This window comes from Rattus norvegicus, chromosome 14 (assembly GCF_021556685.1).
Source record: "Rattus norvegicus strain SHRSP/BbbUtx chromosome 14, alternate assembly SHRSP_T2T, whole genome shotgun sequence".
In the NCBI taxonomy this organism is placed as follows: Eukaryota; Metazoa; Chordata; class Mammalia; order Rodentia; family Muridae; genus Rattus; species Rattus norvegicus.
The window spans coordinates 82,437,057-82,453,075 of NC_141547.1; the positions used below are offsets into that span (position 1 = coordinate 82,437,057).

The 16,019-nt window shown below is 51.4% G+C and overlaps 1 protein-coding gene across 18 annotated transcripts in view; it reads right to left on the bottom strand.

Annotated features, from left to right (window-relative positions):
- The window catches only part of Sfi1 (SFI1 centrin binding protein), a 57,321-nt gene that overhangs the window by 924 nt on the left and 40,378 nt on the right, over positions 1-16,019 (bottom strand). For 7 of the 18 annotated variants that reach the window (XM_087583314.1, XM_087583309.1, XM_087583312.1 and 4 more), the window contains 17 exons: positions 15,249-15,315; positions 12,008-12,138; positions 10,978-11,059; positions 10,567-10,745; positions 9,981-10,056; positions 9,416-9,511; positions 8,984-9,060; positions 7,956-8,058; positions 6,346-6,442; positions 4,282-4,442; positions 3,762-3,836; positions 3,102-3,176; positions 2,809-2,985; positions 2,295-2,527; positions 1,607-1,711; positions 1,296-1,482; positions 67-205 (listed from right to left, as the gene is read on the bottom strand). In XM_087583314.1, the coding sequence (XP_087439440.1) occupies positions 67-205; positions 1,296-1,482; positions 1,607-1,711; positions 2,295-2,527; positions 2,809-2,985; positions 3,102-3,176; positions 3,762-3,836; positions 4,282-4,442; positions 6,346-6,442; positions 7,956-8,058; positions 8,984-9,060; positions 9,416-9,511; positions 9,981-10,056; positions 10,567-10,745; positions 10,978-11,059; positions 12,008-12,138; positions 15,249-15,315 (2,060 nt within the window). Of the gene's footprint in view, positions 1-66; positions 206-1,295; positions 1,483-1,606; positions 1,712-2,294; positions 2,528-2,808; positions 2,986-3,101; positions 3,320-3,761; positions 3,837-4,281; positions 4,443-6,345; positions 6,443-7,955; positions 8,059-8,983; positions 9,061-9,415; positions 9,512-9,980; positions 10,057-10,566; positions 10,746-10,977; positions 11,060-12,007; positions 12,139-15,248; positions 15,316-16,019 lie in introns of all 18 variants that reach the window. The other 11 variants (XM_087583311.1, XM_087583315.1, XM_087583307.1 and 8 more) reach the window with 4 other exon arrangements.

The following is a 16,019-nucleotide window of genomic DNA, read 5'->3' on the forward strand; positions in this document are numbered from 1 at the left end:
GTCCCCTCTAGAACCAAGGAGACGGGTAGGGCTTTGGTGGAGGGTGGCCCCAGCACCTTGACTTACCTGTAGTCTCAGAGCCATAACCAGGCCCAGTCCTGGTGCTTGTGGAATCTCCAGGGAGCAGAAGATGGGGATCAGGGTCCCTGGTTAAGGATGGGCAACCCCAAGGTTGAGGTCCAGAGATGCTGGGCTTTGTTGACACCTGTAGAGAAAAAATGGTGAATGCTGAACAAGGAAGCTAGTAGGGACCCTGGGAAGTGAGTCCTGTCACTGATTCATTGCCCACTGGGCCTTGCAGTGACAAGCGTGACTAGCCAGCACACATAGCCTTGCCCTGCCTCTAGCCACAAGGCAGGACTGGTCCAGGGAGGCACTCCCATCCCACCACTCCTGTACTCCCCCCCCCCAAGTCTTCTCTTCTATATGCCGCTAATTTTTAAATATTGACTGAGAATCTTGCTGTAAAGGCCAGGCTCATTTTCATCTCTCCATCCTCCTGCCTCTACCACCTAAGTGGTGGGCCTGGGGGTATATCACTTCTGTCACCAGCCACGCATCACCAGAAACTGCCTCCTTCCTGTCTCCACCCATCCTCAGTCAGCCCCAACTTTTAGGAGCTGCCAACTGTTTTCAGGAGCACCCCCTGGCTACCTCACCCAGGACCCTGTGTCCCCCATGCTCTTCTATGTGACGCTTTGCCCTGCACCGTAGCTACTCATAGCCTTGAAGGCCGATTGAGCGCTGCTCTCCCAGATCTGATGAGGTAAAAGGGACCAACTGTCTCACCAGACACTAGACTCCATCCCAGATTCCTTTTAGTACAAGAATTCTAAGTGTCCCTGGACTCCTTTTCCTCCCTCACCATACCTACCACAAGTCCTGTCCTACGGTCCCCAACAGAATGTCACCCCCACAGTGAGAAGCTGCGGCCAGAGCAATTGCATGTCTGACCACACCGCAGCTCATGGCTGCCCCAGCACTTAGTGCTCTGGGTCCAGGCCAGATGTGGTGCTCTGTAACAGACCCTCAATTTCTTCCTCTTCCCACTGCAAGCTTCCACCTGTCCCCCAAGACCAGAGGCCCTGCTGGGAGCCTATAAGGTTCTTCTGGCTGTCCCACCACCAGACATTGCTCAAGGGCTGGGTGTTAGCAGAACAGTCACTGCTGGTTTTAGGCCTGGTGTGCAGGGTACCCACGCTTGTCAAGTGGCCAAGGGATTCTAGAAAGAAGAGTAGTAAGGGTTGGAGGATGAACACCAAGGAGAGTGAGGGACAGCCCGGTGGAGAGCTCACCCTGGCAGCGTCCCTCACCCCATGGGGCATGAATGAGGAAGGAGGCAACAGCTCCAGGCCTGGGCTTGCTGTAGGAGGCAGCTTCGGACCAGAAACATTTGGCCGCACCACTGGTAGGAAGGGTCGCGTCAGGGAAGAGCCTCCTGGTGGAGCCATACTCTGACCCTTTTCTGGGGTCTTCTGTAACCTGAGCAGAAGCAGGAGCTGGTCACAACATGGAACCTTTCTCTGGATTAAAAGGACCACACATCCAATAAAATATAGGGCCACGTAGATTTCAGTGCTTTTGGACTCCCAACCATTCAACTTACTGCTGCTCCCCGAGGGTGCACCGCTCTGGGGACCTCTGGCTCTGCACACGCTCCAGCAGGAAGGACGGACGTCGAGGCTGTTTCCGTGATGGGCGGGCCTCATTGCTGGAGAGAAATCGTCTGTTCCTTGGACTGACAAGGTCTGCAGGAGGACCTGAGATCTTTCTAAGGTTCAGTCCTTGGCACTTTACAGGGAGACTGAAAGCCAGCGTGTGCACAGGGTAGGTCTGAGCCAGGACACCTCACCATAACCCTTGCAGTCCGCTGGATTCCTGGACGCTAGAGCTGTACCTGTTTCTTCTTCCTTCACAGCAAGCGGACGACGTGTTCTTTCCTATCGAGACCCTCGAGATGGTCAGGGTACTGCCAAGGTTAGGGGTGAGGGGACAGAGCACTCTACCCACCATGAGTTCTGAGACTCAGTGCTGGTTACTCTGGGAATGACAACTACCCCTCAAGGGTGGTGTGCACAGGGCTGAGAGAAGCCATCCAAGGAGGTGGAGAGAAGATCAGGTACCCACAAAAAGTGGAGCTTGGGAAAGGACAAATCGTGAAATTCCTCTGACTCCCCAGTGTCTAGGGAAGAGTGGCCTGACAGAGGGCCCTGAGCAGCTCTCATCTTGCCCTTCCCACTGTTCCTCTGGTCTGCTCTAGGACTAGAGGCAGAGGTGAGCCACAGGCCACTCACAGTTCTGGGATGAAGGGCTCTCCAGCAGCTACTGCCAAACTTCCCAGGACGCCCTGAGACAGGGGAGCATCTCCAGCCTCAGCAGCAAGTCCAGAGAGAGAGAAATCCTTAAACGTCACTCTTCTGCTGAATGCGATGGGTGCTGGAGGTTGAGAAGTCTTGTCTGGACCGAGTACCTTCTTCTTCCAGAGCTCAGCACAGTGGCGGACTGCACAGTGGAGGCTGTGGGCTGCCTACAACACAGCTTCCCATGAGCTCCGCCCTGCTCTGCCCTGCCCCGCCCTGCCCTGCTCCGCCCCGCCCTGCCCTGCCCTGCTCTGCCCTGCCCCGCCCTGCTCCGCCCTGCCCTGCCCTGCTCCGCCCTGCCCTGCTCCTCCCTGCCCTGCCCCGCCCTGCCCTGCTCCGCCCTGCTCTGCTCCGCCCCGCCCTGCCCTGCTCCGCCCCGCCCCGCCCTGCCCTGCCCTGCGCCGCCCTGCTCTGCCCTGCCAGCTCCTCACCAGCAGCTCTGGCTTACCTGGACCTGCTGCTGGGCCTGGAGCTGTTGCCGGAGCGCCTTCATGCCAGCCGTGAAGCGCAGAAGCCGCGTGGCCCCCTCCTGCAGGAGCTGCTGGTGGTAGGCTTGCATAGCCTGCTCCAGCCGTGCCTTCTTCCTCCTCTTCTCAAGTACGAAGCCCAGCCATGCAGCCCACACCTTGCAGAAGAAAGAGGGCAAGAAATGAGATTCGGCCTTCCATGAGGGAGCCCATGACCCAGCCCACAGAGCAGCCCCTGAAGGCAGGAGTAGCCAGGGAGTTGTAAAACCATTACCTTTGCCTGTAGGGAGAAGGCCCAGAACCACAGGGCCCTGGCTGTGCCCCACTGTTCTTGCTTCCTGACTGCCAGCTGTGGGCCGGAATGATTGGGTTATTCAGAGGAGTGCACAGGCAACATGGCAATGGCCACTCTCAGCTCACCAGCTAACGCATCTACCCTCCTCCTACTGGGAAGTTCAGGCCCTGGCCTGAGATCGTCGGTCTGTTCAGGGACTATGAATGGAGACAAACAGGACAAAAAGAATGCTCAGAGCACTCAAGAGGCGGGGAGCGGACAGCCCACAGGGTTCACAGAGCAATGCTGTGGGAGGGAGCAGAGCCGCAGGCTCTCTGCCTAGAGCAAGAGCAGTCTATAAACTTGGCTTTGCTGGGCACACTATGTGTGGCCTTCTGGGTTTTTATCAAGACCCCAACAGAGACTTAAAATTCATTTCACATTAATTTTGGGGTATTATTCCAGCGTTTAAGATGACACTGTAAGAGAAACCTGATTTGAAGAGACTAGCCTTCTACAAATGGCATATGAAGGAAGCTGATGGTGCAGGGCTGGGGTGGGGCCCAGGCATGGAGCCCTGGGACAAAGACAGTATTAAAGACTGAGCTAGATGTGGGGCTGAGATGGCCAATAGGCGAGAAGTGCTACATGGGTTCTCACCTGCTTCCTCCACTGGCAGAAACAGGCCCGACCGAGTCTCTGTGCCAGGAGCTGGGCAGCTTGCCTCTGCAGAAACTGGAGAGCGAATGCACAAGGGGTCAGACACCACATATTACAGCCTAACTCAGGGTCTATCCCTAGCCACTGGGGCAGCTGCGCAGGGTAAGACGCCACCCAAGTGAACACCTTTGTGCCAAGAGCTGTCCCAGATGCCAAGGGCTCCTGCACAAGTTAGAGGTCTGATAGCCCCATAGTTTCCCCAAATCCAGAAAGTCAGGGGTCAGGAGAAAGCAGATTTCAGTTCTGAGCAGCCTTCTGTGGGGTAGACTTGATTCTGAGGTTGGCTATTCCTACATCTACGGAAGGCCTGCAGCAGCTCCCGCAGTCTTGTTCCTGCAGAATCCCAGCATTAATACCTTCTGCCCGGAGTTCTGTCTAAAGACCCCTCCCCAAGCCACAGGTGCCTGCTCAATACCCCAGACTCATGCAGAGCCTGGAGAGCTGCCACCACGGGTCTCACCTTTTTCCTGACACAACACAGATGGTACGCCTTCCACCTGGCCATTGCTCCCGCTAGCAGCTGCCGGCGGTGATGCTGAGCCGCCTGTTGCAGCCGGAATGTCTGCTGAGCCTCCCTCTGCCTGCAGACCTGCCACCGCTGAAGCCAGGTCCGGAGACGACCTGAGGCAGATGGAACCCGCTGACTACGCAGGATTTTCACTCATTAAGTGGCTTTTGTGGCAAGGAAGGCTTAGACAGTGGAGAGGTTATGTGATGAGACAGTCAGCCTTTTATGAGAAAAAAACACCCCAGGGTCCATGGCCACTGTGGAAGGCTGGGGCCTGGGAATGCCTAACGCAGGCTCCAGACAAGGCAGCAGTCACGAGCCTTATCTTGGATGGTCTCCACCAGCCATTTCACATCTTAGGTGCAGCTTTAAGTGTACCTATCTCCCTAGCTACCATGACAGCAGCGTCATCGCTAAGTAACAACTTAACAGGAAGGTACTGAAGTAGAGGAGAACAAAATGCAGTTACGGAACCCGCGCCCGCCTGAGGCATGCACAGAACGCCCACACCTGATGCCTGATGCTCTGGAGCACGTTGGAAGAGGGAAAGGAAAATCCTAAGAACCCGAAGATCAGGGAGTTTGCCGTGGATGTGTCTCCTAGTAATGTCAGACGCCATCAACAAAACTGCCCAAATAAGGACGACACCAATGGACATGCCACAGACGGGGGAAGGCCCGGGCCGCAGCTCTACACAAAGAACTCCTTAGGAAACTAAGACATGCGGAGAGTGGGAGAAAGTCTCCCAGGAAGGCGCTGAGCAATTGGTTCTCCACTACCGAGAGCTCAGCCCGAGAACATGTGAGTGGCACCACACTGACGAGCAGGATACATATAACAACGACGAGAACAGAGGTCAGCGTTTGAAAGAGCAGAAGCAGTTTGTGGGCAGGAGAGGGAAGGGAGCAATGATGTAATCTTACGAAGAAAGAATGGGAGAGACAGAGGAAGGGTGCTTAGTGTTGCTAGGCTGCCCTCAGGCTCCTTGCCCCAGCATGCCTCCTTCCTGCCTTCCAAGTGCTGGGCCTCCAAGCCTACCCTTTGTAAAGTCCATTCCTGAGTCTAACGGTGTCTGCCCCACAGCTCTAGAAAGGTGCAGCAGAAATCCTGAGGCCTAATATCAGACAGGACGATGAGCACAAGCTCTAAACCCAGCACTCAGGAGGCAGAGGCAGATGCATGTCTGTGAGTTGGTGGCCAGCCTGGTCTACATAGTGAGTTCAGGACAGTCAGGACTATAGAGACCCCCATCTCAAAAACAAACAAACTAGAAGGTACCAAACCACAATGCTACTTCCACCCTCCCATGGACGGTGTTTTGGGCTTAGCCCCCTAAATTCCACGTCCCAAGGACCTACCCTGTGCCACTACCCCCTTTAAGAAAAGTCCTTCAGAGATGGCCCTGTCGATGCTTCTACTGCTCATTCCTTTGCTCATAGCAAAACCAGCATTTCAAGCTTCACAGACTAAGAATGAACAGTTCTTCAGAAACTTTCTGGGCTCCTGAGGCACGCACCCCACCTAGTAGACTGCATAACCACCTTGTCGTCCCTGCTTCCTGCGCCAGTAAGACCTCAGCTATTCTGTACTGATGGTTGTTGAGGTCCAGCCTCAAAGACAAGTACTGGATTCTGAGCAACTCAGGTATGATGTGGATAATATTATTTAAAAGTTTACTTAATAAATTATATAATATATATTATATAAATATATATCATATAATTATATATGTATATGTGTATATGTATATGTGTACACAAACACACACACACATACATACATCACCAAGGAAGACCAGGGAGGGCGACAACCAGAAGCTAGAAGAGCCCGGGAAGGGTTCTCCAGAGCCTCTGGCCTCTGACGCTGAGAGAAATGAGTTCTTGTTTGAAGCCTGCTGGCCATGGGAGCATCAGGGAATGAGCACTCATGGACAGATCCCATAGAGCACACAGAACCTCAGGAAGTCCTGCGTCACAGCACACTCCTCGAGTCACTGTTCCCACAGGCCTCTCTTACCCCTGTCCAGTGCTTTCCGGGCCTCCCTGAGGGCAGCTGCCTCCTTTTGTCGGTAATATATCTTCACTGATGTAACCTCCCGCCACTGGACCAGGACCTGTGGACGGGCAGGAAAAGACAGTGGTCATTTCATACTTTGATATCAAGGTCACACTGTGACCAATGCTGGGTCCTCTAGGGGAAAGACCTGAGGAGTTAACAGTTGGCTCTCAAGCACATCTAGGAAGTAGCCAGCCATATGGTCCCTTAAAGGGAAGTCTGACAACTCAAGACACTGGGACTTCCCTATCAGGAGGATTTAAACTTCACACTGTGCCCTAAGAAATGAAGTTGTTACATAGATTATACTCCAGTGTTTTGGTTTCCAAGGCAGGGTTTCTCTGTGCAGCCCTGGTTCTCTGTCCTGGAACTCATTCTGTAGACCAGGTTGGCTTCAGATTCACAGAGATCCACTTGCCTCTGCCTCCTGAGTGCTGGAATTAAAGGCACCACCACCACCTGGAATATCTTTTCTTACACAGGAAACCTAGTAACAAAACCCTTTCTGGGTAGTGTGAGGTGGTGCACACTTTAACCCCAGACCTTGGGTAGCAAAGACAAATAGATTTCTGTGAGTTTGAGGCCAGCCTGATCTACATAGAGAGTTCCAGTCTAGTCTGAGCTACATAGTAAGACCATATCTCAAAAGATAAAACAAAACTCTTTGTGTGGGGTGTGTGCATGTATGTGTGTGTATGTGTGCACATGTGTATGGCTGTAGAGGACCCAAAAATCCAATGTCTTCCTCAGTCGCTCTCCATTCATTCCCTAAGACAAGGTCTCTGAGGCTGAGGCTTCCTGTTCTGGCTGACTAGCTAGCCAGTGAGTTCCCACGATCCTCTCTTACTCTGACTCTAACTCCAGGACAGGAGTTACAGACCCATGCAGCTGTTTCTACCTCAGGTTTGGGAATGTGCGGCTGCTTCGGGCTGTCTGCAGCAGCTGACATGCTCTAGCATGCTCCAGCCTCATGCTCTAGCAGGGGTGTGGTTTGCAGCTGCAGATCCTGTGACGTTTGGAATTCTGGGAACTTTTGGAAGGGTATATAAATGCTAGAGCCCTAATAGGCAGTTGGTGATTGCTGGTCATTCAGGGAGGTTGGCTGTAGTTTGTTAGTAGTTGTGCTCAAAGAAGAAACAAAAGGAAAGAAATGAGATTCATATATCCAGACAAGGAAACGAGGTGGTCTGGGTCATTTCAAAATAGATAACCAAGGACTTCTTGGGAGGCCCCATCTTTCTAGCAAGCCTCGGAGCCATGCAATCTGAGAGCCAGTGGGTAAGATCTGCACAGTCTTCCAACAAGGATTCTGAATCTCAGCAGCCCCCTTGCTTTATTTGAGTTCAGTGCTGCACATGTGTGGAAATACTGGATCTGGTAAGAACTAGTTTGTTCCTGTCTGACACATTTGAATGAACACTGATTCCTATCTCAGCACAAACAGAAATGCCTACAGACATGCGTGTGTGAAAGACAGTCACCCACCCACTGTGGAAGGTTCCTACTAAGTGCCAATTAATAAGGACTGGAATGTGAGCCCCAAGCTCCCTGGAAACCAGTTTGTACCTCACCTTGGAGCACAGAGTCCTGTTGTAGTGGACTCTAGCTTGAGAGGTTTTTTTGGCCCCATCCAAACGGGCCATGGTGTTTTCTCTCCAGCGATGTAACACCCACCTGCAAAGACATGAGTCAGGTGAGGAGAGTGACCGAAGTGTGAATGGGCCTGGGAGGCCTCTGTGAAACACACTTCCCCATGCCTGAGTAAGGACTCTGTGCCTCATGACGCTCAAGTTTGCCTACGCCTAACAACAGATGCTGAGTGTCTGGTCTGCACCAGGCACTAGCTGGGACTTGGTGGCCACCACCGAGTCCTCAGTAGGTACACGATAAAGAGAGCACAGCTGTAACCAGACGATGACACTTCAGGTGATTCACAGTGAGATAAGAGGGGCATGAACCCCAGCGCCTACTTGCTCTCTCGTTCTAGACTGTCTGAGGGACTGGATGGTGCCTTGTGGGAACTTCAGAGGAGTGATGGTGTAAAGTCCACAAGGGCCACGGCCTACACAGTCAGAACAGCCTGTGCTGAACAAGTACAAAGGGGGAGGGGACAGGAGAGTCCAACTGGGAAAGATGAGTTCAGAACTCGGATTATAAGGAGTGGGGTGGGGTGAGAGTTACAGACGGTCCTAGAGGGGCAGACGGTCTGGGACAGACAGTTGGGAGCAGACAGAGAGACTGCAGACTGCAGACAGGAATGGGATGAAATAGTGTACCAGGAGGTACAGAAGGTTAGGGGTGAAGCGTGGAGGAAAAAAGGCTCAGAGCTCGACAAACGGGCTCCTGTGTGGGTCTCTGGTGAGGGGTCCGTATGGGAGTGCCTTCCAGGTTACCTGCTCAGGGCAGATCAAGACATACTGAGGTGAGCCAGAAGATGAGAGGCTTGCTTTGCTGAGGGAAAGCCAGAGTCAAACACTTAAGCAGTAGGAGGCACAGAGGCCACTATCTGCAAGGCCTGAGGCAGGACTGCCCCACCCACCCATACCTGATTCTGGAGGTCTTTCCTAAGCCTGAGAGATCCAAGGCACTCAGGACTCACCACAGCAGCTGCCTGTTGTGCTGTCTTTCCCTGGCTGCAACCTCCTGAAGAACACTCCTCATCCTGTCCTGGTAAACCTGTGGGAGATGAGAAGGACTGGAGGCTGCCCCGGGCCCACACTTCTCTCTGTACAAGTAGGCCTCAGAGGTGTGTTTACCACAGTGGCTGCCATGCCCAGAGCTATCACAGTGGGAAGAGGTTGAAGGTCTCCATTCCAAGGCCGGCACCCATCACCAATATAATGTCCCATAAGGCCCAGCTCCTGGACTCTTAGAAACCAGATTTCAAGGAAGGCTGGCACCCCAGGTAGCACTTTCCAGGGTACCTGATGTTTAGAGCCTTGTCGGATCACTCTGGGAAGGAATGGAAATGCGTCCAGAAGCCTCCCCTACCCCGAACTGAGGAGACCCAGAAGAAAGAACTGGCTCCTACCAGCCACTTCTGCAGAGCCCTGTGGAGCAGGGTGCGCTGGCTGTGCAGGGCTGCACGCTTCAGCTTTTGCTGCTCCTCCATCCTCAGAGCTAGGCCCTGTGCACAGGAAAGAGTGGGGAGGGACTGTGGGCCCAGGCCAGTGGGAGCTCACGGCGGCAGTGCCTCTGAGTTCTCACTCTGTGAGTGAGCTCACATACGGGGAATACACTGAGTCTCAATCTCATCTACAAATACACACACACACACACACACACACACACACACACACACACACCCCTCCTAGGGCTTGGTGGGTGAGCAAGGAGCTGACAGGAAATGCTGGACAGGAGTTGGCTTCAATGTTACACCCTGAGTAGAGTTTCTGTGAGTGGCCAGACCAGGAACGTTCCAGTCAGTAAGTTCAGGTAATTAACAGCCTCGCACACAAAGGACCTTGAGCCGCTACAGTAGCCCTTGTCCAGAGGCATATATATGGAGGTAACCATCTGTCTGTCTGAGTCACGCAGACAAACAGCTCCACCTGTCCAAAAGCCACACTCAGGCTGTGCCCATGCCAAAGCCTTACCTCCCTCCACTTGCTCCAGGCCCAACACAGGAGCCGTACTGAGTGGAAGTGTGAAGCCTGTGCCCTGCCCATCCTCCTGTGGAGAAACAGGAGAAGCTCAGCAGGCGCTAGACTCAAAGTTCTGAGTGCCTCAGAACTCCCCTTTGCAGCCCCGGACCCTCATCCTCACTGAGCTCTGGGAGTGACGGGTTCGCTGAAGAACTGTCTGATGATCTGGGTCTCTCCCAAGAAACACAGAGATTCAAAATTTTTCCCCATGGCTTCAAGGCTGGACATCTCTGCACTAGACACATGGGCTGCATGCACTCCGCCATTGAAGCCTTCTTGTTCTGGTTAAAATTGTCATAACCTGCCCACTAATAAGTGTCTAGCCACCTGATAATGGGCTCATTAGTCTAGGCCTTGCCACTAACCACATGGGTCCCAGGGAGGAAGCACGGTGCAGCTGAGTTTCAGAGCATCAGAGTCCAAAGATAGATTCAAGGTCCTGTCCCCCGTTTAAGCTGACTCTCCAGGACACATCCGGCCCAACCTGACACAACGCCATAGTGGGCACTTGGAGCTCTGGAGTAGAAATGCCACTCACTCCATCCTAAATCCTTGGGTGCTTTCCCTCCAGATGCAGAAAGCCCTCCTGAGCAGCCCGCTGTGGTGGTGGGCAATGGCCATGGCTTGCCGCTGTCGCTCCTGGTGACACGCCGCTGCCCGCTGGTGCCACACGAACCAGAACCTACGCAAGAGCTGCTGCTCTGCCTGCAGCATAGCCTGAGGCAGGGTGGGAGGAAACAGATCAGAGGCTGGAGGAGGCTGTGTCCAGCCGAGAGATGCTTCTCCAGTAGCTGCCCACAAACCCAGCTGACGTTAGCTACAATGTCTAGCCTCTCCCAGGCTCCTGGCCTGCAGGGTGGACCGGATTTGTGTAACTTTCTGAGGAGCACCCCAGGGCAAGTGCATACAGTGGATCCCCCCCCCCCTACACACAAAGAAAGCTACTCACCATTCTCTCAGCCAAGCGGATTTCTCGATGCTGAGACACCTTCTGCCTCCAGAGAGCAAATACTTGCTTCTCTAATGCCTCTCTAAATACACACAAATGAGAAAAACTGACTAGAAGCTAAGCATTTCCAATGGAAGACATTTTTTACTTTATTTTTTAGTTTTTCTGTGTAGCATTTGGCTGACCTGGAACTTACTTTGTAGACTGCACTGGCCTCAAACTCAAGGAGATCCAACTGCCTCTGCATTCTAAGAGCTAGGATTAAAGATGGGCGCCTTTACCACCCTGTGGCTCCTTGGTCTTTCTTTTTTTTTTTTTTTTTTTTTTTTGGTTCTTTTTTTCGGAGCTGGGGACCGAACCCAGGGCCTTGCGCTTCCTAGGTAAGCGCTCTACCACTGAGCTAAATCCCCAGCCCCTCTCCTTGGCCTTTCTAACTCTGTGGGTGACCATTGTTCTAAGACATTGGTTCTCAGCCTTCCTAATGCTGCAACCCTCTAATATAGTTCCCATGTTACGGTGATCACCCCAACTATAAAATTACTTTTATTGCTATTTCATAATTGTAATCTTGCTACTTCTATGAAACATAATGTAAATATTTTTGTTTTCAAATGGCCTAAGGTGACTCCTGTGAAAAGGTCACACACCCCACAGGTTGAGGACTGCTGTGCTAAGACTTGAGAAGACCATGTCTTACAGAACAAGAGCACAGCATTTTAGGGAAATCACACAATGTGAGGCTCCATCAAAGCTCTCATTACAACACTAACAGGAAATTGTACTCAGGAAAGAAGAACAGAGCATAAAACACAATCTGTTCTGAAAACACTTGCCAAAAGGATGGCCGAAGTGTCCCAGGGGAAGGTGTGGCTAATTTTTCTGCTCCGTGAGATCAAAAGGCCCTCATTACTGAAAACCCAGAGGACCAGGGACTAGGGACTGGGAAACAGCGTCACAAAGCCAGGGCATTCCAAAGTCACCAGAGCTACATCAGAGCTGTATGTTCCACACACGGAGCTGCACAGCAGACCTGTGAAAACGCACTGCTCTGGTGTGGAGGGTCCGTCTCTGCTGGTGCCATCGCCAGACTCTGTACCACGTGTAGAAGGCAGCAGGCAGTGCTCGCTGCTGAAAATGACCGAGTGCTCTGGCCTGCAGTGACTGAAGCAAAACAACAAATGACCTCCGGGAGTGTCAGAGGCACACTTAACTTCTCTTCTGACAGAAGATTGCTTCTCATACAAGTTGGAACAGGAAAAGAGAAAGAAAGAAAGAAAGAAACAAGTAGGAACAGAATGAAATCTTATGTTTGATCTTTGCCCATTTGCTATGTTAAAGATGTACCATGAGGGGCTGGACAGATGGCTCAGTGGTTAAGAGCACTGACTGCTCTTCCAGAGGTCCTGAGTTCAATTCCCAGCAACCACATGGTGACTCACAACCATCTGCCATGGGATCTGATGCCCTCTTCTGATGTGTCTGAAGACAGCTACAAGATACTTACAAATAAATCTTAAAAAAAAAAAAAAAGTCTAATGAACTCACAAGCTTAACTTTCCAATTTAGTAACAAGTAGATATTTTACCATTCCACATGTTACTTTTGCTTCTTTGTTTTCTGTATATAGTCCTGACTGTCCTAGAACTCACTCTGTAGACCAGGTTGCCTCAAACTCAGAGATCTGCCTGCCTCTGCCCCTGCAAGTGTTGGGACTAATGGTGTGCACCACAATGCCTGGCCTCATTACTTTTTAAAAGAAACTCACAATGAATAACCTTTTGTTTCCCTAAAACAGAGAGAACTGTGCTCCTGAGATAGCTACATGGACAGGTGACATTTAAGGTGTTTTTAGCAAAAGACTTTTGCAAAGTAGTGGCCAGGGAAGCTCCTGCTGCTCTCTGACTTGTTTCTCCTCCAGGAGCAGGCTGAGCTAGAGGCAAGCAGGGTAAGAGAGACCTGAGCTAGCCGTTCCCACCTGTGCCATCCTGAGAACTCTTTTCCTCTTTCTGGTTTGTTTTCGTGAAACAGGGATCCATGTGGCCTAGGATGGCCTCATACTCACTAAACAGCCAAGAATGACCTTGAACTACTCACTAATCCTCACGTCTCCACCTCACAGGCACTAGGATGACAAGCAAGCAGGCTCTCTTTTTCAAACTACATTTTTGTTTTTGTTTTCATGAGACAAGATGTTATGTAGCCCAGGCTGGCCTGGAACCTGCTGTGTATCTGAGGATAACCTTGAACTTCTTATCCTCTGTCTCTACCTCCTCAGTGCTAGGATGGTGGGTGTGAACCAGCACACCTGGTTACTGTTTTTGAGGTAGTCTCACAATGCAGCCCAAATTAGTCTGAACCTCACTATTAAGACTGGCCTTGAACTTGCAGCAATCCTACCTGTGTTTCTGGGGTGCTGGTATTAGAGGTGTGTACCATTACACCCAGCTTCCAGATAACCAACCAGAAACATTCCCATGTGGTCAAGAACAATTCAGCCATGAGTCAGTAGCACCTTCTGCTGGGCACTGTGCTGGGCTGAGACAGGCATGCCAGGCCCTTAAGAAGCAACAGGCTGGTCAGGTGTGATTATGCTCTCCTTTAAACCCAGTCCTCAGGAAATGTTCTCCACTATATTCAAATCACTAAAAATGGGAACTTTAAAAGTTATTGCGGGGGGCTGGAGAGATGGCTCAGCGGTTAAGAGCACTGACTGCTCTTCCAGAGGTCCTGAGTTCAATTCCCAGCAACCACATGGTGGCTCAAAACCATCTGTAATGGGATCTGGTGCCCTCTTCTGGCCTGCAGTCACATATGCAGGCAGAATGCTGTACATAAAATAAATAAATAGGGGTTGGGGATTTAGCTCAGTGGTAGAGCGCTTGCCTAGCAAGCACAAGGCCCTGGGTTCGGTCCCCAGCTCTGAAAAAAAAATAAATAAATAAATAAATAAATAAATAAATCTTAAAAAAAAAAAGTCATTGCAGAAGCTGGGCTGTTAGTGCATGCCTTTAATCCCAGCACTCGGGAGGCAGAAGCAGGTAGACTGCTGCCTTTCAGTCCAGCCTGATCTACAGACCGAGTTGGAGGACAGCCAGGGCTATACAGAGAAGCAAACAAACGAACGAATGAACGAAGCAGCAGCTACAGGCTACCTGAAAAGTCAGCACACAACTGTATGCTAATGTTATTTAATCGCACAGGCAGTGACAGGCTAGGGTGGAGGGAGCCCCTACCCTGACAAGGCCATGAGCTACAGAGTTACATGGGGCAGACACACTCAGAACACTTAGGAGTGACTAGCAGCCTGAGAGACAGAGACGGCTTAGGCAGAGTCTGTGCCTAGCTCCAAACTCCCACTCTATCCCACAGTCAGACTGTGGCAGCAGATGACGTCCATGTAGCAAAGAGGGCAGCCAAAACAACTGAGGGAAGTTTAGTCTGTGTCTTCCTCATAGTGCCAAGGACGGCCAAACATGGGCACTTTCCATGAAGGTATCACCAAATGAACCAACCTCCCTATTAAATCTCAATCTGGTAGCAATGTCTTCTACTTAAGGGCCTAAAGAGACGACTCAGCTGTTAAGAGCGGTTCCTGCTCTTCCGGGGTTGTGAACAAGCAACTCTAAACCACTAAGTGGCCTCTGTGGACACTTGTATATCACACACACACACACACACACACACACACACACACACACACACACACACCCCTGCACACATCTCTCTCACATGCACACATAGATGAATTTTTTAAAAAGCCTTCATCACTTAGCATTCCAGATACCTGTGCCCAATTGTCAGAAGTGACCTGTAAGTCACACTTCCCTGCCACCCTGGCATGAGGCTGGGGGCACAGGAGTTGTTTTTTGTGTCACAGCTGTACCATCAACACAGGCACAGGGTGTAAGGCAAAGCCAGTGTGTGGTAAGTATCTCTTCAGGGGCAGCTGTGGTGGGACACTCGCATAATCCCAGCACTTTGGGGCTTAAGACAGGAAGGGAGGGGCATCTCAGAAAACAATGGGCCTGAGTATGGACCCAACAGGCTGGGAAGAGCCCATCTTTCCCATCAGCACCTCAGTTCTCCCATCAATGAAGGACTGGGGTTGTACAGACTCCAACACCAGTGAGGGCTGAAGGAGACCCCTGTGATTTCCTAGTCCCCTCCGGCCCAGAACCAGACTTGCTGCACAGGCCTTCCCCGTGCATCTTCCCAAAGCCAGTGAATGCCACTAAGAGACGGTGAGCGGTCTGCTCCAATATGCCCCGTACCTGCAGGCATCTTCTCTTGTGCACATACTGTAGCCACACCCTGACACACTTGCGTAGGACTGTCATCCTGGAACAAAACACAGAAAACCAAAGGACTGCGTACTGATACTGCTGTAAGATTTTATCGTGTTTTTAAGCACCTGTATCTGGGTACAGTTGAGGGTTCAGCGCACCCCATGGACTTAACTTTCAACATTTCCTTGGGGTCTGATTGGTTGGTTAGTTATGTTTGCAGGGCACAGGTGCTAAGCAAGTGGCCGGCCTACCACTGAGCTACACTCCGACGCTTGACAACTCACTTGGAAAGTGAGTAGAGCACCAACCACAGTACGTCCGGGACTTAAGATAGGCAATCTCCGAACTTCTTGGAGTTATGGCCAAACCCCAGGGCTGATCTCCCTTCCATGTAATGATACCAGATGTGAGAATAAAATGCTTGATTTTGTAAACAAGGTCTTAGAATAGAGGCAGACCTTGACAACTCTCAATTGAATTTTTCTTTCTTTTTCAGTTTTATGTGTCTAAGTGTTCGTCTGCATGTATGTGTGTGCCAGTATATCTAGTGTCCACAGAGGGCATTGGGTCCTCTGGAACTGGAGTTACAGATGGTTGCTAGTCACTCTGTGGGTTCTGGGAATTGAACTTGGGACAGGCTCTGAAAGAGAAATCTGTGTTCTTCAGTGCTGAGCCATCTCTCCAGCCCAAAATATTAGGATTCTTATTGGGTCATTAAAAATGTGCTCTGAAGCTGGGGAGGTGGTTTGGTGGGGG